At 42.8% G+C, this 21,436-nt stretch overlaps 1 protein-coding gene across 1 annotated transcript in view; it reads left to right on the top strand.

Annotated features, from left to right (window-relative positions):
* The window catches only part of LOC138249825 (putative E3 ubiquitin-protein ligase UNKL), a 668,266-nt gene extending 647,109 nt beyond the window's left edge, over nucleotides 1-21,157 (top strand). The window contains exon 4 of the mRNA XM_069203952.1: nucleotides 20,957-21,157. Within this exon, the coding sequence (XP_069060053.1) occupies nucleotides 20,957-20,983 (27 nt within the window). The 3' untranslated portion in view covers nucleotides 20,984-21,157. The remainder of the gene's footprint in view (nucleotides 1-20,956) is intronic.
* The last annotated feature ends 279 nt before the right edge of the window (nucleotides 21,158-21,436 follow it).

The raw sequence follows: 21,436 nt of genomic DNA, 5'->3' as shown, positions 1-21,436 counted from the left end.
AGGGGAGCTCAAATATCTGGGGGTCGCATCATTTCCCAATATAATTGAAGCTGTTCCTGGCAAAATGCAGCATCCTTCAGCCAATCAGATTTACTCGGGATTCGCCTCCGGCCCCATCTCATCACCAGCCTACGCTTGGCCAGCAACAGTAGCATACTCACCAGTTTCCTAACGTCACTTGAGACATCCTTTACATATCCCAAGAAGGCAACAATAGGAGTGTGGGGGATCACAATCTCAGTCACAGCCTCAACTACGTCGAACACCTCCCTCCAGTAATTCTGTATATCAGGGCAGTCCCAAGCTGCATATAAAAAATCTGCGTCTGGAGATGAGCACTGCTGGCAACACGAGTCACGGTGGAGACGCATGCAGTAAAGATGCCACACGGTACAATGTATCCGATGCAAGAAATTAAAATGGATCAAGCACAGTCGATAATTTGGGAAAGTGCTCGGATATGTGTGCAGCAATATTTCCAGTGGTGCCAGGGGACATGGCAGGCGCAGTGGTCTGCATAGTGGCATACAGTTGGGTGATCAATCTGCAGGGTGTCTCAGAAGTATAGAGCACCTCCAGGGCCTGAAATACCGTTGGGAAGCTGGGAACGCAGCACCATGTCAGCGCACAGCTGGAAATAGGTGAATCTGTATAATGGGTCATTATAGGGCGCTTGAAGTGCGAGGTCGGGAGTAATGAATTGGCCTTCAGGGTACAGTGAGCCCATGGTGATGAGCTGCATCTTTTAAAGCCTAGTGTGCATGCCTACTTCACGCGTCACGGGGTGAGTTGGTTAAATAGGGACATTGATGGCGCATACATAAGGCATGTGCCTGTTCTGTGCAGGAGCACCGTACACGCAACTGTGTCTATAGTTTCACGCGGTCATCGATGGGGGAAGATATAGAGCTCTTGACAGCTTTGCAGGCCATATCGTATCGTGTTTCATGGTGGTGTGGGGTAAATATTGTAGTGGGTGGATCCAGAAATGAGACACATGTGCCTGGGCATAGTTGTAGTGCAATTCCATATCCGGCACTACCAGACCTCCCAGCTCAAAGGTAGTGCCCACAATACCTTCGGCTGCTTGCCCACCCAGACCAAGGAAATCAGCAATGAGTACAGCCTTTTCCTAAAATGACAGGTGAGCGGCATTGGTAGGTTAATGAATAGATAGCGGAACCTGGGACGGACCACAATCTTGGCTATGGCGATCCTGCCCGTGAGCGACAACGGTAGAGAACGCCAGGACTCCACCTTGTATTCTAGCCAGGAGAGTTCACGTCCATAGTTGGCTGCCCATAGCTCATCCAGATCTCTGCTAATCTACAACCCCAAATAGTGACCTGTTCCATTGCCCAGTGTACAGGACATTCAGAAGCATGAGGTGTAGTTATGTCAGTGAGTGGAAATACCACAGACTTGGCCCAGTTAATTTTGATGCCAGGGAGTTCTCCGAAGTGGAGGAATTCACATATGATGGTTTCCAAATTAATTTGTGGGTTGCGAAGATAAAGTGTCATGTCGTCCGCATACATAGATACCAGGATCACACGTGGTCTAAAAGCAAGGCCCTGGTGATGATGATGTTGTCTAAGTCGAGCCACAAGGGGCTCTATCGCCACAGCAAACAGTAGCGGCAAAAGAGGGCAGCACTGTTGGGTGCCTCTGGATATTGGAAAGGGTTCGGTGATGACTGAGGGCTTGGTGTATAGGAGATTGAATAGGTGAATAAATCTGGAACCTACACCAAGACGGGCCAGGAGCGAGAAGAGGAAGGACCACTCTAGGGAGTTAAACACTTTAGTAGCATCTTGGAAAATCTCTGCTGCACGACCATCGGGATCAATCAATTACGCCACTGTGAAATATGTCCTCAGGTTATATGAAGTGGATCCGCTAGGACAAATCCAGATTGATCCGGAAGGATGATAGTTGGCATCAAGGGGAGCAATCTAGAGGCAATCAATTTTGCTAAGATTTTATTATCAAGATTAATCAAGGACAGCGATGATATGAGTCACATTTGCTGGGGTCTTTACGAGATTTGAGCACAGTGACAATGAATGCTTCCCGTCATGATGGGTGCAGCAGGCCGCTCTCAATGGATGCTGCGTACATTTCAAGGAGATGCGATGCCAGAAGGTTCGGGTATTGCTTGTGAAAAGCGGCTATCAGTCCGCCTAGACCCAGCGCCTCATCGCCCGGGAGGCTACGAATGACTTGAAAATGATCTTCCTCTGTAAAGGGGGAGTCTAAAAATTGTCTATGTCTGTCCTCTAGCCATATAACCTGGAGCATCTCAAAAGAGTCTGTGTATGTCCCTGCATCCACTTAGTAAGTGGAGGAGTATAAGGAGGTTTAGAAGGCCTTCATTGTGTTGCACCGCTGTTGTAATGTATTCAGTGTATTGATAGAGTTAAGTTGCGGTCCTATGTTTCTATTGGACCAGGAGGGCCAGTCACCTCAATTAGTTCAGTCCTCTAACCATTCCCAAACAAACATTGGGAAATGCAGTTTTTTCATAAATATCTTGTTGAAGTGGTTCAGTACATGTCCATACTAAAGTTCATTGATCCCAACACATTTCACCTAAATGGCTGAAAGAAATAATCATGGGTTAAATGTTTGTTCTATAACATTTAATACATAGAATATTGTAAACCGTGTATAAATGTCTCTAATTTCTTTATATTTGGCAGCTAGTGGCTTTGTCAGGGACTAATTATAAAGAAGACATCAGAACTCAACTATTACAAGTGTAGTTCCCACAGTGTCTGCTGCCAGAGCCAGCAGCCGAGGTGAAAGACAGGCCGGATCATGTAACATAATTGGAACAGCTGTTTAAAGCAACGAAAACAGAACCTATTTTTCAGCTTATGAGGATAAGTAGATAGAACACGTTTATGTTTTGCACACATTAGATACTTAAGGAAAAACTAGAATCTTTCTGCATGTTTCTACACATTCCGAGCTACTGCAGCTTTTATTTTATTTTTTTAAATACTGACTTGTTTTAAACTGTTTCTAATATCTGTTTGCAACAGATATCTAACAGATGTTTTATGTGTTCAATTTTGCACTAAAGGTTTACTTTTATTCTTCATTTTTAAAAACATGCTCGCCCTTTCATATGAAAGAGCTATGCACTAAGGTTTTAAGTGGTTTGAGGGAAAGAAGAACGTGTAACCATGTAATATACGGGATATAATACCCCCTGATGTACATGAGAAAGATATTGCAAGTCACTTCGGAGTTCCACAAGCTTATGAAGGAATTCAGCTCTCAGCCTCATTCCTCTACATAGGTATGGAACTCCTCGGTGATTTGCAATATCCTTACAATTTATAGGAGGGGGTACTTTATCCTATATATAATGTGTGTCCACTCAAAAGAATAAGGAGCGTTGTGGTTGCAAAAATATGGGCAAAGAAATTACAGTGAAAACTGAGTGAAAGTGTGTTTAAAACATTCTAGAGCTAATGTTGATTCTTGTTGTGACGGTGGGGACTGTTCTTTGTAATGTTTCCCTGTGCATCCAAGTTATAATTCAGTACCTAAATCATTGCTATGTACGTGTTCTTGCATGTAATCAGGTGAGCTCTAGACATAAAACCAGATTTACCTCAGACCGCTCAATGATGTCCTCAAGGGCGCGCCTGATTGAAATAGTATATGCATGCACACAGAGGGACTGAAATGTTACGTGCATGCGCCCTGGGATTGGAATATTACATTCATGCACGCTGTGGGCTGCAAACGTCCAATGCGTCTGTACCCAGCATGAAAAGCAGCAAAAAATCCAAGTCTAGGCAGTGGATGTAAAAATCAACAGGAACCGAATTCACTGCCTTTGTGTATACTGCTCTGTTGTGGAATGGATATTGGCGCTGAACGAAGGACCCGCCTCCACACCAGAGCTGCCTTTAGAAACAGACAAAATAGTATTCTACAAAACCACTGTTTGCAATAATTCTGGACTCAAAGCCCCTCAATCTAGTTGCCAGATTTTGGTAAAATCTCCGGGGGAAGATATATTTACCCGATGTGCGATTTTACCAGGAGATTCTGCATTCTGCATGTCAGTTTGGCAATAATATGCAACTTGGCTATCACTGACCAGTTAAAAGCACGTTTTCTCCGTTTCCGACGTGTTTCGCTGTGCAAATTCCATCAGATTATACCGCGACTGTTGTACATACAGAAAGCACTGGTCGATTTAACAAAATTTACGTGGGTGCAAATTCACGCAAAATGAAGCAGCCCAGGACAAGTTCTCCACAAACTATTTGCTAACCAGTGTAAACTGCTTTAAAGCTGGAAAGTAGCCCAAATAGCTCTTCTGCCAAGATGTCTCCCAGTCAAGGGCTCGTTTAGGAAAGTACTGTAAAAAAAACAAGGTATGTGAAGAAGTGCAGATATGGCTAAATGAGTACGATATTCGCACTCAGTACCTTTTTAAACATATAGAAATATATTTTAATATTTTCTCTGTATTGACCCAATGCAAAGTTAATATTCTAGCAGAGCTTTCACCTGGAGCGTGAATACATACATACAGTAATGCACAATATACTCCAAGCAGAGCACTAAAGACCAACGCTCTATTCTAAAAATAAATGGGTAAATTTCAAATTAGATGCCCACTTAAATCATAAGAACTGTACAAACCATAACCAATTTATTGAAGGTCCTATCTGTGTCTGGCTACCTGCGCACAGAAATCATGGCCATCTAGATGACGGAGACTGCTAATGAGCTCTATAAAAATTGCATAGTTGTCATGGTTCCCTAGAAGTGCAGGAGCACTGCAAGAAAAGTTACGCATGTGCTGGGGAGTGTGGGAAGAACACTCAGCAGCACTGGGCCCCTCATAAGCGGAAGCAGCCTTGCCTGTCATTCTAATGTATCACTACTCAAGTCACTGGAAGAGAAAACTAGCAACATTTTTTGTTAAAGGTCAAGCTACTCTTGGAGCTGCTACGTTGTCTAAAAGATTCTAGAGGGCCTGGGTCCTGATTGTGAGGTGTTGTGACTGCTTTGCAATCTTGCAAACACTAGAATAAAGACTCTGAGACAATATCCTTTTAAATATTGAAAGCTTTATTGACAAGTACTTAGCTAACTTTTCAATAATGCACTCCAAAGGTCAAATTCAGTGCATGATTTTAGGGGTTAGGGCTTGCTGATCTGCAAACCGCTAAGGATGCCTCCAATGCAAGGGGTTCAAGGGTTTTAGGGTGCATTTAGGGGTTATCTGACCTCTAGGTCCATTCATGAGTGTGGACCCATTTGTTGTAAGGCCATTTAGAGAGCATTTCCACCTGCCATTCTGTATTTGGTTTTTCTTACATAGTATTAGTGTGCATAATAATGCACTTTTTCTTTTTAAAATAAATAGTTTGGATGACTTATTTTGTTTGATATGTTGCTGAGTAAGCCTTGGACTCCACCATCTTATTACCCTAAGACCTTGGGCCTTGAGGTCAGTGAAGCCACATGACAGCCTTTTCCATATCTTCCATAGTTTGAAGTGTGGTGGACACCTGCTTCTCCCACCAGCCCATGAAAAAGATCACAAAGCTGTCCTGGAAAGTTGTTTGTGGAGATCATCATTGAAGATAAAGATGTTATTTTGCAAACAGGTACATTGGTCTTGCCCTCAGAAAATGCCTCAGTCCTCAATGCCTTCAAGATCAAGACTTAGGCAACTAAAACTATAGAAGATATGGAAAATGCTGCCATATGGCTTTTCTGCATTGACAACCCATTCATCAAGTGGAGAGGTACAGATTTAGTGGGTAAACGCAAAAGAAACAGTTGGAACCTAGCTTTCCCTCATAACAGTGGTTCCCAACCTTTTGATTTCTGTGGACCCCCACTTTAACATTATTGGAACCCAGGGACCCCCACTGAATCATCATGGGTATCCGGGGACCCCCGCCTGAGTCATTACTTGAAGCTAGGGACCTAATTTGTCAATATTTGTTAATATTTTTTAATTTTCTAGGCTCTCGCGGACCCCCTGAGAAGGCTTCGCGGACCCCCAGGGGTCCCCGGACCACAGGTTGGGAACCACTGCCTCATAAGATCAGTAACAGTAAATTTTAATTACTAGATGTGTTAATCTCTGCCACAGGGAACAGACTTAACACCACCCTCTTTAGAAAGCCGAAGGCAGGTAACAGCATCCTACATGCCCTTAGCCCTCCCCTATTCTCCTGCCAAGGGTTCTATAAGAAAGGAAAATATAAGAGGGGACAGCAGGCATCCCTGCCAAGTACCTTGCCTCAGCATGAAAGTGACAGAAAGTCCACCATCTAGAAGTATTTTTGAGATGGGGCATTGATGATTGGCTAATGCCATTGTTACAGATTTGAGGCCGAATCCTGACTTTAAGAAGACCTGATACAAGAATCCCCAGCCTACTCAGTCAAATTCCTTCTTGGCACCAGGAATGTCTCAGATCAAAGGCGCAGCTTTCTTCCTTGCTTTTTCAGTAAGACAGATCAATCTAAGCATATTATCATGTGTTAACCTATTCTGAATAAACTCAGAATAAAATCAGGTCTAGGTATATTGGATTTGGTGGAATGGTTTCTAGTCACCTAGCTAGTAGTTTGAGTAGATCCTGACATCAATATTTAATAGTGCAACAGGTCAAAGTGGAGTGCACAACTAAAGGTCATTTCCTTGTTTGGGTATTAAGGTAATTGTGGCTTCTGCCATCAAGGGGTAAAATGCTTGTAGTGAAACTGTCTGGCTCTGGAGCTTTATTAATTTTCAAGGATTTGATCACTAATTTAATCTCCTCTTCAGTAATCGGTGATTGAAGGAATGCTTTCTGTTCTTGGGATATTTGGGGCATATGGCCCTTACCTATATATTCTTTTTGCATTAATTGGGTTAACGAGGTGAGTATGTATAGCAATTTGTAGAACGCATCTAGCTTATCCGCCTCTTCTGTACACAGCATTCCCAAATTATTAATGACTTCTTTGACACAGTCCCTCTCCTTATTTTGTCAAATTTGTTTTGCAAATAGGGAGCCTACTGTATTGCCCTATGTATATTACACATGTGTAGCCTAAGGAGGCCTATCGCAGCTCTAGGGTCTGTATTTTCCCACTAAGGAATGTTACTAACACCTTGCAAAACTGCTTTAAAAGCATCCAGTAAGGTCGGTTTTGAGACCCCTTTATTATTATTGTCTTTGAAGTATTATTTAATGGGTGTTCAGAGTTCATCTCTTAGAACTTGGTCATGGAAAAAGAGAGGGTGAAGAATCCATCGTCCGGTTCCATGTGGCTTGCTATTGCCAATCAATATGAATGGAGACTGGAGCATAGTTCAACACACTTATTTGGCCAATATCAGAGCTAATCGTCATTGGTACCACTGTACCAGTGTGTTATTAATAACGATGTGGTAAATCCTGGAGTAGGTTCTATGAACAGGTGAGAAGAATGTGTATCCTTGATCATTTGGATGGCGTTCTTGTCAAATATCATAGAGTTACAGTTCCTTAATTTAAATTTTCAGCCATTTAGACATGTTTGTGCCAGCCTGGGCCCGTCATATCTAGGGAGGGATCCCAAACTACACTGAAGCCCCACTATGAGGGTCCCCTCAGCACAGCCAGAAACTTTGTTATGTAGGCTTTTCAGGAATCTATCTTGGACAGTGTTGCAGGCATAAACTATAATGAAAGTTAGCATTTACCCTCCAAAATTTCTTTGACCATCAGCATCCTACCCCCTTTATCTCTTTTATTCTCCTTAAGGGAGAATAGTCATGATTTATGTAGAAAAAGTGCAACTTCATTGTGTTTTGTCCTCCCTGAGGTATAAAAGGTGCGGGTATATCTCTTGTTGCAAAACTTTATTTTAACTGTCTTATTGAGGTGAGTTTCCTGGACTCTCAGAATATCCACCTTCCGATCTAATATATAGTTCCATACTCTCTCCCCTTTGTTGAAGAAGTTTAGACCCCCTAAAATTTAGCGTAAAAAGTTTAACCATGGGAAAAGATGATATACTTGACTCTAATTTTGAACTCCATGATCTGAATTTCTAATATCCCTTTTTGACTGGCAGTGGCCAAGATAGGGAAGCATGGATTATATGTGGCCATTTGTGCATATCTGTAGAGTCAGAAGGGACTGAATCCCTTAACAGCCCCAAGTGGGGTGGAACCATAAAAAAATACATATAAGAAAACAGTGACAACCAGTTACAAACTCACTGGGTGCACAGTGCACGGTGTATGGGTAGGTTCCTCCCCCAAGGAATACTTCCCCAAGGATAAGGGGTCTCCCATAGCACATCAAGTTGAGAAGGTCTTAAAGACAGGATTTCTCAGTAGGAGGTCTGAGGATCCCACCCTACAGCATAAACATAACAAGAATGGGTTTGTATCTCAGCTCCAAAAACTAGCATAATCTAAAAGATGGCTATATTTCTGGCGGAGTGCCACTGAACTGTTCAGTCAAAAGATCCCGGCCATTTCCACTGTATCATTAGTGGCAGAAACTATCCTACTCATTGCCTTTTGGCCTCTGTGGGATCACAAGTCTATTAAGTCAATGCCAGAGACCCCAAAAAAGGAGCTTATCACTGGGTCAGCATTAATCCATTGTGTGAGATCTTGTTTATCTCATTCTCTGGGACTTCAGATTGTTTCCATCCCCAAGGCTTGCTGTTTGACAATCTGCAGAGGAGTTCCCATGTTGGAGCCCCCAGGATCTTTGCTGCTTTAGCTACTTTAGATGTCTGGTGTGGTTAGTTTCGAAATTCAAAGGCTATCCCAAAAGGATACAACCAACCATATCTTATCTTGTCTTTTTTTCTATAATGGAATGGAACTGCTGGCCGTGACGAGGTTTGTTGGTGCAGTGTCTTGGAAAAGTGAACATTATATTGGACCATGTCTTTGCAATGGGCTGCCAACTGTATTGCCTCATTCAATTGGAAGTTCATCAAAATGTCTCTCGGTTCATGAGAATCTCCTGTAGTCTGCTGACCAACTCTGTGGACCCGGTCTAATCTAAACTCCTCATGCTCATGGTCCCCAAGTATCAGAGACTTTAAAAGGTATTTTGAAACTGTTACAAATCTGTGCTTTCTGCTTTTTCCTGTAGGCCTCAGATGCATATATAGCCTGGTTCTCCAGGACCTACATTTTCAGTGCAACTTTTTATGCTTGTGCTTGTAAATTGTGAAGTCGGCCCTGCAAATCAATGATAGATTGCTCTAAGGTTTGAATTTGTTCTCTGCCTCTACCACTCACATCCAGGCTGAGTCGATAGCTTGGTGAAGGTCCAAAATGTGTTCATTTAAGTCCAATCGTAGGCTCTGCACTTCTTTTATATAGATCACTTTTGTCAATACATGTGTGGTTTCGCTGGGGGCTGCGATCGGCCCCCAGGAAAACCAGACCCACATATAAAAAATATTGTGATTATGTTTCTGCTACAAAAGGATCAGACTTTTGTCTAGTGGCAGTTTTAGTGCCATAAAGAAGCGCAGAAGGTTTATATGCCTACTGCAAAAAGCAAATCTGTATTTTATGTAAATAGCTGAGTACATTAGTAAAGTCAGCCATTACCTGCGCTGTAATACAAATGAAATGTATGTGCGGGTTGGGGGGCGGCTATGGAGAGATGAAGGGCACTTTTGCTGGGTGGTAATGAGGGAATCCGAGGAGGAGGGAGTGGGAGCACCAATAATGATTGTTGGACTGGGCGCAGGAGGTGCTAAAGACTGTGACGAATGGTATGTGACAAGGTGTTTTTTTAGTGTCTTGAAAGAACGTGCTGATTGAGGGAAGAAGCGCAGGTAAGGTGGCCTCTACCGTTGCACGTATCTCACATACACCATGGATTTTGTGACTGTCTACGTAGGCTAGTGTTTTAGAGCAACAGTTTAGCCAATAGCAGAGATGGCATCTTGATGGATGACTGCTGCAGTCTCTCTGGATATAGAGGACAGCTCTGACATAGGATCAGAGACTGAGACATCAGATACTGAGACAGCACCTGAGGGATAGGACAATGGTGCAGACTCTGGGAGTGATTTTTCAGTCGGAGGAGTCCCATTCGATAACTCCTCTTCCAGTAAATTATGAGGGAGGTGATATGGACAGTCCTGCTGTCCCTTCGCAAGCACAGTCTGTGCAACGGGGTAATAGTGGGTTAGCCCAACCCAGAGAGCAGGTAAATGCGGCGGCAAGCAGAGAGAGAGAGTGCTCTCTTGGGAGCTCCCCAGTTTAGTTCAGCCCCAAATTCCACCACCCAAATCGTATTGTGGAGACACCAAAACTATCTATCACAAAACAAAGTGGTTTTGTAAGGCAGGCACCTGTGTTTTTGGTCCTGGGTTCGGCAGCCATATAGAGAAACATACTAAACCCAAACATTTCTGGAAACTAGACATTCGGGGGAGTCCACAGAGGTGTGACTTGTGTGGATTCCCCAAAGTTTTCTTACCCAGAATACCCTGCAAAGCTGAAATGTTGAATAAAAACTCGCATTTTTCTCGCATTTCTGTCACACAAACTACAGGAATATGCTGGGATCCACAAAATTCCTACCACCCAGTGATTCCTCACCTGTGTTGATAAAAACACTACCCCACTTGAGTGCCTATACCCAGTGCCTGCGTCAGGAATGGATCCCCACAGGGTCAACAGCTGCCTCATGTAAGGACCAACATTGACCGTTGTGTGATCTATTCCTGTCGCGGGCACCAGGCCTACCCATACAAGTGAGGTACCATTTTTATCGGGAGACTTGGGGGAACGCTGGGTGGAAGGAAATTTGTGGCTCCTCTCAGATTCCAGAACTTCTTGTCACCGAAATGTGAGGAAAAAATGTTTTTTTAGCCACATTTTGAGGTTTGTAAAGGATTCTGGGTAACAGAATCTGGTCAGAGCCCCACAAGTCACCCCATCTTGGATTCCCCTAGGTCTCTAGTTTTTAAAAATGCACAGGTTTGGTAGGTTTCCCTAGGTGCCGGCTGAGCTAGAGGTCAAAATCTACAGCTAGGCACTTTGCAAAAAACACCTCTGTTTTCTGTCAAAAAATGGGATGTGTCCACGTTGTGTTTTGGGGCATTTCCTGTCGCGGGCGCTAGGCCTACCCACACAAATGAGGTATCAATTTTATCGGGAGACTTGGGGGAACGCTGGGTGGAAGAAAATGTGTGGCTCCTCTCAGATTCCAGAACTTTCTGTCACCGAAATGTGAGGAAAATGTGTTTTTTTAGCCAAATTTTGAGGTTTGCAAAGGATTCTAGGTAACAGAACCTGGTCAGAGCCCCACAAGTCACCCCATCTTGGATTCCCCTAGGTCTCTAGTTTTAAAAAATGCACAGGTTTGGTAGGTTTTTTCCCTAGGTGCCGGCTGAGCTAGAGGTCAAAATCTACAGGTAGGCACTTTGCAAAAAACACCTCTGTTTTCTGTCAAAAAATGGGATGTGTCCACGTTGTGTTTTGGGGCATTTCCTGTCGCAGGCGGTAGGCCTACCCACACAAGTGAGGTATCAATTTTATCGGGAGACTTGGGGGAACGCTGGGTGGAAGGACATTTGTGGTTCCTCTCAGATTCCAGAACTTTCTGTCACCAAAATGTGAGGAAAATGTGTTTTTTTAGCCAAATTTTGAGGTTTGCAAAGGATTCTGGGTAACGGAACCTGGTCAGATCCCCACAAGTCATCCCATCTTGGATTCCTCTAGGTCTCTAGTTTTTAAAAATGCACAGGTTTGGTAGGTTTCCCTAGGTGCCAGCTGAGCTAGAGGCCAAAATCTACAGGTAGGCACTTTGCAAAAAACACCTCTGTTTTCTGCCACAAAAAGGGGCCAAAGAGGCCAAAATCTACAGCTAGGCACTTTGCAAAAAACACGTCAGAGTTCAATGTAAAAATGTGATGTGTCCATGTTGTGTTTCCTGTCGCGAGCATTAGGCCTACCCACGCAAGTGAGGTACCATTTTTATCGGGAGACTTGGGGGAACACAGAATAGCAAAACAAGTGTTATTGCCCCTTGTCTTTCTCTACATTTTGTCCTTCCAAATGTAAGACAGTGTGTAAAAAAGACATCTATTTGAGAAATGGCCTATAATTCACATGCTAGTATGGGTACCCCGGAATTCAGAGATGTGCAAATAACCACTGCTTCTCAACACCTTATCTTATGCCCATTTTGGAAATACAAAGGTTTTCTTGATATCTATTTTTCACTCTTTATATTTTAGCAAATGAATTGCTGTATACCCAGTATAGAATGAAAACCCATTGCAAGGTGCACCTCATTTATTGGCTCTGGGTACTTAGGGATCTTGAAGAACATACAAGCCCTATATATCCTCGCAACCGGAAGAGTCCAGCACACGTAACGGTATATTGCTTTAAAAAATTTGACATTGCAGGAAAAAGTTACAGAGTAAAATGTGGAGAAAAATGGCTGTTATTTTCAGCTCCCTTTCAATATTTTTTTATTTCAGCTGTTATTTTCTGTAGGAAAACCTTGTAGGATCTACACAAATGACCCCTTGCTGAATTCAGAATTTTGTCTACTTTTCAGAAATGTTTAGCTGTCCAGGATCCAGCATTGGTTTCCCACCCATTCCTGTCACTAACTGGAAGGAGGCTGAAAGCACCAAAAATAGTAAAAATGGGGTATGTCCCAGTAAAATGCCAAAATTGTGTTGAAAAATGTGTTTTTCTGATTCAAGTCTGCCCGTTCCTGAAAGGTGGGAAGATGGTGATTTTAGCACCAGAAACCCTTTGTTGATGCCGTTTTCAGGGAAAAAACCACAAGCCTTCTTCGGCAGCCCTTTTTTCCCATTTTTTTGAAAAAAACGAAATATTCACTGTATTTTGGCTAATTTCTTGGTTTCCTCCAGGGTAAACCACAAACTCTGGGTACCATTAGAATTCCTAGGATGTTGGAAAAAAAGGACGCAAATTTGGCGTGGATAGCTTATGTGGACAAAAAGTTATGAAGGCCTAAGCGCGAACAACCCCAAATAGCCAAAAAAGGGCTCAGCACTGGGGGGGGAGGGAAGGCCCAGCAGCTAAGAGGTTAAATGAGGTGCTCTTCTAAGGCACCAGGCATCGATTTAAGGCAAGATCTTCTGGGCTCCAAGGTCTTGTGCCTCCTGCCTCGCTTGGTAAGGCACCCATTGCATGTGTACTCTGACACAAGCATTCTTAATAATCAACTGTCAAGGGTGTCTTCCCTTAAGATGAAAAAGATCAGGTATTAACTAGTAAATTGTGTTTTTGACCTCTCCTGCCTAAATAGCTGCAGTGTGGGACCATGGATCATCTCGCCTCATTTCGGAACTTCGGGGGCTACTCCTTCCGTGCCTTCCTTGTTGGGAAGGCCATCCTTTATATGGCATGATGTGGCCTCTTGGGGCACTTCAGTTCTATGTGTAGCTGATGAATATGGAGTATTTCATCTACCAGTATCAACAGAATCTCCTTAAGTACACAAACTTCGGAAGGTGCTGAAGCTTAAGGCTGTATTTGGCCCACTTTTCACCTCATGGTGGGATGTGGGTTCATCCTCTGTCACTGTGCACGCCCTGCTGTGCTGTAGCAGTGCCTCCTGTGAAGCTACCATTTCACCTTGCAGCGTTGCTCCTTATTTCAGTGTGGTGGGGTGAAGGAACCACTCCTCTTTGTCATGTTTCCACCTCTACCAGGTCTAATGTGGCTGTGAGCTCTCCCAACCCTGCCGCTCAGGGCACCATTTTCTTTGCAGCACCTTCTGCGTGCCAAACTGCTACAATCTATGCCCCCAGTGAGCTGCTGAGGCTGCAAACGCTGTGAACAAAAGGTTGGTTGTTCGGGAGTAGTGTGGACTGTACTGTCAGTCCATTTAGATCACCTTTTTGGCATTTGGGGAGGTAAAAGGTGGGCACTCCTCCAGAACTTCAGCGGTGTGCTGCCTTCTTGGTCTGTCTTCTGCCCACACTCCCATAAACCTATATTCCGCTGTAAGTTTTTAAAATTATTTACTTATTCATAGTTAATACATTAAATTACTTAAAACTGAATTATTTCTCACTGCTTACTAATTACTTAATTAAATTTACCGTTAACTTAAATAAAAAATACAATTTTAAAAGACATAATCTCTCAATGTGTGTGTGTGTGTGTGTGTGTATATCTTAGTACACACACATACACAGACACTTAAAACTAACTTATTTGCAAAGTAAAACCAGCGGTGTTAGAAATTCCCAATAAATGACTGCCAATGTAGTGTCTGTATAGTAAAGGTAGCATACTAGGTAACATAAGCAACAAAGGTAACATATATTTCAGTCACTTATCACAAAAAGGGAGAGGAGAAGGTAAAGATGGCCACACCCTCTCCTAAAACAACCTATCATCACAACTAAGTGTCGCTGCTACTGGCAGAAAAAACACTCCATTTTTGTTGCCTCCTAATAAACAGGAGTAAACTCCACTATGGTGAAAGAGTGGTGTCCCTGCCCAGTTGTCCTTATCCAATGAAGATCATTTCTTATGGAAGAGGAAGCCTCACACATCTAATAGTGTCATGCTTCATCATCGGCTACCTCTCCCCACTCTCGTAGAATGTTACCACCAGGGCGGACTCAACCTCCTGATGGCTTCAGAGCAGGAAGGAGGGATAGGACCGTGTTCCAGATTAGTGAATTAAAAATACTTTGCATTCCCTGGTGTATCACCTTTAGTCTGAGGGGACTGTAGGTATGACTAAAACCAAGTGGGATGGTCATTGAGAAGTATGGGTCCTACCACCGCAAAGAAGCCAACATGTTTCTGGCCTCAACAGGATGGCTAGGATCCATATATATATATATATATATATATATATATATATATATATATATATATATATATATATATATATATATATATATATATATATATATATATGCCCCCTGTCATCTACTTAGCCCTATATTGTGCTCACTAACAGCACAATATAGGGCTAAATGGCAGACGGGGTATATATAGGGATCCTTGGCCCTGAAGAATGCTACAGACCCATTAGGGCTAGACATTGGGGGAAGAAACCTGTTGGCCTCTTTGTGGATGGTATGAGCCATACTCCTCAATAACCAATCCACTTTTATTGTTTTTTAGTCTTACCTATAGTTTCCACATAATAAAGGTGATACACTAGGCAACTGCTAATTATTTTTAATTCACTAATCTGGATTCTGGTCTTATCCAGTGATTTCCATGTAATAACTCCCTCCTGCTTTGAATCTATCAGGGTGGTATTATCCTACCAAGATGGGGAGAGGTAGCTGATGGAGAAGCATGACACTTTTAGGTTTGTGAGGCTTCTCTTCCATAAGAGATGATCTTCATTTAATAGGGACACCCGGGCAGGGTGTCCTTATTACCTTAGTGGTATTTACTCCTGTTTATTAATAGTCAAAAGAACTGGAGTAGGTTTCCTACCAATAGCTGTCACACTTGGTTGTGATGATAGCATATGTTTCAGTGGCATAATTAAGATTCGTATAGGCAAAATGGAATTTTTGGTGTACTGCACATGGACTATGGTGGGAGGTGTTTATGAGTCTTCTAGTGCTTAGAGTCAACATATGCCAGTAGATCATGTCCTACAGATTAAAAAAATTCTTGTGAGGCCAGATATGCAGGCAGATTTTATTTTTTCTCCTTTTGCCACGCCTCCTGTGTAGGATTTTCTAACCCATTAGTCATTCAGGCCTTAAGAAACAGTATATCTGATAACCTGGAAATCTACTGTACCCTTCTCCAAGAATCTCTGCTTAACTGCACCTTCTCCCAACTGGGGACCTTTCTCTTCTTTCACCCTCTGAACAATTACCTCAAGATCAGTGCAGGCTCATTCAGCCTTAACGTGACTGGTAACTTACAGGACGAATCCTGCTGTTGCGTTTTAGTTGATCAGACCACCGTCTCCTTGGCAGTCTGATCACCCAATCATGACAATGGTGGTGACGCTGCCTCCAGGCCACCACCACCGTGGACATTGCTGCTGCTGCGGTGGTGATGGTGGCAGTGGAGGCAATCAATGGGGGTGGGCCTGCCGACATCAGCCTTTGGGCCGATCAGGACCTGCCTTTCTGCCGACCTTCACATGGTGGGGTCCATTCCGGGTGAAGGTCGGCAGAAAGGCAGGCAAAGGGCCACAAGAATAGCCGAAGGGCGATTATGCCATTCTAGGACGTGAGCTAATGCTCACTCCGAGCCTCCCAATGCCGGCCGGTGGCTGAAGTGCCTGCGATAGGGAATGGCCAACAACATTTAGAGATTGAGGGGATATCACAGTGTGTTGATAAGCCACACAAGTGATGTATCATTTTTATCAAGAGGCCCAGGGGAAGGCTGGGTGGTAGGAACTTTGTGCCAGCGCTGTGATCCCACTCAGAAATGTGAGGAAAATGTGATTTTTTTTTTAGCTAAATTAGAGGTTTGTAGGGGATCCTGGGTAAGAAATCATTGAAGAATCCACGTAAACCACACCTCCCTGGACTCCTCTAGGTGTCTAGTTTTCAGAAAAGTCTGGGTTTGGTAGGTTTCTCTAGATGGCTTCTGAGCCCGGGACCAAAAACACAGGTATCCCCTTAAAAAAACAGGTCATTTTGTTATCGATAGGGGTCCACCTGTGTTTTTAGTCTCAGGCTCTGTGGCAACCTAGGCCGTGCCGGAGCAAATTTACTATCACCCAGCGTTTATCTCCATCTCCCAATAGAAATGATACCTCACGTGTGTGGGGTAATTGGTCCATCTGCCTCTCAGGGGGGCAAAAAGGCTTTGTACCTATTTATTTGGGGTGGGGCAAAGCCCATTTTGGGCAGTCCCCACCCCAAAGTTTGGAAAAAAACAATCCCTGGTGCCTAGTGGGCTTTCTGCCCCCCAGGGTGGGGCAGATCGGGGACTATAGCACTTATCTGCCCCCCAGGATGGCAGAAAGTCTGTTTACATATTTGGAGTGGGTGGGGGGCATTGGAAAGCGCATTTTGTGAAGTCCACCACCCCAAAGTTTGAAGAAAAAAAAAGTAATCCCTGGTGCCCAGTGGGCTTTCCGCCCCACGGAAGGGCCGATCAGGTGGGGCACAAAGACTGAAAAAGACAGGGGGAGCAAAAGCCCTTGCTCAAGGGGCTGCTCCTCCCCTCCCTGGTGTCTAGTGGGTGGATTCCTGATGGGGATCGCCCTCCTGTTGCGGTCCCCAAGCAGGGATCCACTGTTGTGGGGTACCATTGGAAAGGGGAGATTCTGCACCAGAAGTATTGCTTGCTCATGTGCCAAGGATTGCCAGGAGCCGACCTTGGAACAGGAGCACCATGTGCAAGGCCGTGTTTGGCACAGAAGCGGTTAACTGTCAACTCAAGATTAGTGATAATTGCTCACAACAACGTAACAATAACAATAAAAGTAACTTTCTTATGTAGTGCGTACTCTCATAGTTTAGCCATATGAAGTAAAAAGCAAGTGATTACAAGTGGTTAATTTGAGCTGGTGGTTTCCGGTGTGGGGCTCCGGCACTTATATTTGATGGCTGGCACTTATTTTTCAGTGTCAGGCATTACTGCGAGCAAAAGACACATATGGGAATGACATAGGAAGAGAAAAACGAAAAAGAGTCACAAAGGTAGAAAGCAGAAAGCTGCAAGAGTGAGCTGAAGGGGCGGGGGTTGCTGTAATTTGATTGACGAGGCCGGAGATGCTTTAGGGTTACGCTGCCTCAGCATTCATTGCTCGCACATTTAAATGCAGCAGCCGTGTGTTTCAAAGGAGAGCTTTGGGCACCGGCACGTTTCTATTTACAAATTAAGCACTGGTTACTACTGTTGCTGAATTTATTTGTACTCAGTTTATTGACTTACGAACGATTACAAATGTAGCTCCCCTTGTAGGTGTTCCTGTAACCTAGTGGTCACATACATATATCAGCAGTGAGTATTTTACTCATTGAGCCATCTTGCTAACATAGCATGCTTCCATATTGTTAATGAAAGGATTTTCTTGCAAAAGAGAACCATTTGCCTTCAGCCAGCACTAGTTATGCCCCATCTTTCTCCTACGCTGGCAGATATTGTGCCTCACATCTCTTAGAAGAAGCACAATTGCAACCATTGTCCCCCAAACTGCCCTCAAAAACATTTTCTAATGTGCAGATGTTTCTTATGTACATATCCCTAGAAATGTATATGGACCAGACAGTACATTAAGTATTAATAGGTCTATCCTTGGATCCCTTGTGTTATATATAGCATTACAAGGCTATGTATTTGCAATAAAGTGCTGCAGTGCACTATCCAACCTTCAGTGAGATGTCTGGCAGGTAATGTTTATTTTGAGATTGTATTGAGAAAGGGTGGAGATTTATTTCAGCCACATGGCTCTGTCATAATAAGTTCCGATACCTGAAATTAGTAGCAGAAAAATACCCTATTGCTAATTCTATTGATGTGTGGATTTGTGGGCCCTCATTACAATACATCGATTTCTTGTAAAACTAAGGATCATATTGCAGTTAATTTACTAAACATGGTTAACGTAAAACTCCATGGTAGCACACCAATCAAAATTGATGCAAACGCAGTACAAGGTTAGCATTTTAAATGTGTAGATGCATTTTGTATATTAAATTTAGTGAATTCAAAAATCTTTGCAAAACATGGTAATAATATATGTGAAATTGTCCATAACAAAATCAACGTGCATAGATCCGTAATATTAAAACAATATTAGAACATTGGAACGTTGGCAACTCCATTGAAAACAATGGAGTGCTGCAGGCTTTTACTGGCCGGTAAAAGTCTGCAGTGGTGCCAACATTCCAATGTTCGCTTTGTTCACAGCAGCAGCTGTGAACAAAGCCTCACGGAGCCCGAGGGGATTTTAAACCCCTTGGGCTCCGTGAGGAATTTGTTTTATTTAATAGAACATTCTGCCCTGAGTGGCAGAATGTTCTAATAGCCTTAGAACCCGCCTTCGGCTCGGGCCTTTACGCAGGAGCGGGCCTTTAATAGCCGGTAGAGCCCGCTACGGCAGGTTCTAAGGCTATATTCTTTCAAATGTTTTCAGTTCAATGTTGAGTCAAAACTTCACAATGGTTGGCATAAATAGTCCATGTACATAAATCATATAGGATATGCGCGTATTTGTAAAGTTAACTGTAAATTGAGTTTGTGAAGATACTCCAAAATGTTTAGAAACCAGCTGACAAGTGTTTGGTTCCAAGCAGAACTTCTTCATGGCTTCTTCAGATGATGGATGAGGTGAAGTGGCACTGTGGTTGTAACGTAAATCAATGGATTCTATGTCCTTCCAGGATTGAAATGGAATGTCAGAAGATGTAAGAGGATTGGAGTCCTAAACTTAAAAGATTTTGAGGGAGTAAATGGTACTGGGTGAAGGGGAGAACTCGTTGTAATGTAGGAGATGGTATTGTGTCCACAGTTCATGGCTTTCAATTGATACCAGCCTAATGGAGCAATGTGTGTGAGAACTGTCAATGGGAAGTGGAGTAGCCTGTAGCTGCGGCCTTTAACTACAGGTAGGATAATTAGCAGCCATTACTGCCTGCAAGTGCGGGCAGCAACACTTAACTAGATTACAAGATCACAATCATACTGTTTTTAAGGTAATCAAAAACTCACTAGCAATAGTATGCGTGTTTCCGGCTTATACTGGTCTGGAGTTGGAAAGTGCATATATAAATATTTTTTTTAAATAAAAATTTACTGCAATCAATGCACAGGGTAGAATATTCTGTTTTTGTCATATACATATGTATTGGATAGTATAAACGTTACCTTTCTATTTGTATTGGTTTATACAAGTAAGATTAACAAATACAATTATAATTAGCGTATCTTCTACATAATCATTCTATATTTCTGCCTTTGAATTTTGATAGAAGTGACCTCGGGCCATATGTATGAACACTTTTTCCCATAGACACAGAATGGGTAAAAACCTTTCCTACATCTGGCCCCTCGTGTGTTATCTATGTAATATAACCGAATGACACCCTCATTTAAAATAGGATTGTAATGGTGCACTGTGCAAAATTGTTTAATTGATGCAGTTATTGGATAGTTGTCCCCTCTACACCATACAGGAGATGCAATGGTCATACTGGGAGGTGAACTGCTAATAAAGTGCATCACCCACCCATATTTAAAATATTGTTTTTTATTGCGTTCAGCAATCTGACTTATGCATAACGAATATATGCATTAAAAGGCAAAATTAAAACAATTATCTGGGTGTATAGAGAAAGGAATAGGCGAAAGAGGGCGAAGAAAGAAGAAGGAAAAAAGAAAAAGTGATAGAGGAAAAAGAGATGTTCTGTCAGCTTTTTCCTGCCAGGATGAGTATTGGCTAATGTTGTAAACAATGTTTTCACTGGTTATTACCCGAAACAATGGAACTGGTTCTAAATACTTCTAAAATGACTGCTGGTTGTGGTATCACTGGCTCATCCCCTTTCATCATAATATACAACGCAGTCTTTGATCAAAGGCTAAGTGGATCAAATGGAAAATACTTCCTGTAGAAATTCTTCTTGAACCAGTTGCATGAATCAATACTGCAATATTGCATTTTTGTTATATAGCAGTGAACATTTGCTCATTGCAAAAAACAAAAACAAATAAGGATTGAGGAAAAAGAACAGATCGAAGAGTGTACAGGCTAGCAAAAAACCTGGAGCACATACAATCCGAAGTATCTCCCACATTAATATTTACCTTAGGTTTGCAAGCACCCACAACAAAGATTTTGCCAGGTTCTGTACTATGATAATTTCTATTTGCATATTACGGTTACCAGACACCATGAATGGGATCATGTCTGCCATCATTTTTCAGAAATGTTTTTGCCTTTTGCCTCAATTTGCATACAAAGTGTAATCTAAGTACTGAACCTGTGCCACTCGTATTGCAGACAGGAGAGCCAGAGTCGCACATCTGAAGGACGGTGATGATGGGCAGATGGAATGTAGAGCAGCTGAGAAGGAAACCCGATTAGACAAAGAACCAGGCCTGCTTTCAGAGAGATGCAAGCATCTAAAGGAAACAGAATGACCTCCGATGGCATGAACTCTCGTTAACAAAATACATGAAAGTTTTGAAGGATCAAAAAATAAAGTGGAGCGGTTGGAAAATACATCATTGAGCTCCTTTTAAGAGCCTTTCATACCTTTCCAGGTCTTCCTGCTGGGAGCCTTCCAGAGCTAGGACAGGGAGGGGGCTTCTGAGTTCAGACAGTGACTAATAGCATGTTATAGCAAAGAAGGAAATGAATTTATCAAACATGTGCTTTTTAGATGAAACTATCAGGTTAATATTACTTTAGACACAGTTTATGAGAAAAGACTTAAAAAGGCAGGAAGGTGGTAAGAGATTACCAACACAGAAACATTTG

This window comes from Pleurodeles waltl, chromosome 8, assembly GCF_031143425.1.
Source record: "Pleurodeles waltl isolate 20211129_DDA chromosome 8, aPleWal1.hap1.20221129, whole genome shotgun sequence".
In the NCBI taxonomy this organism is placed as follows: domain Eukaryota; kingdom Metazoa; phylum Chordata; class Amphibia; order Caudata; family Salamandridae; genus Pleurodeles; species Pleurodeles waltl.
This window is presented reverse-complemented; position numbering and strand designations above follow the sequence as displayed.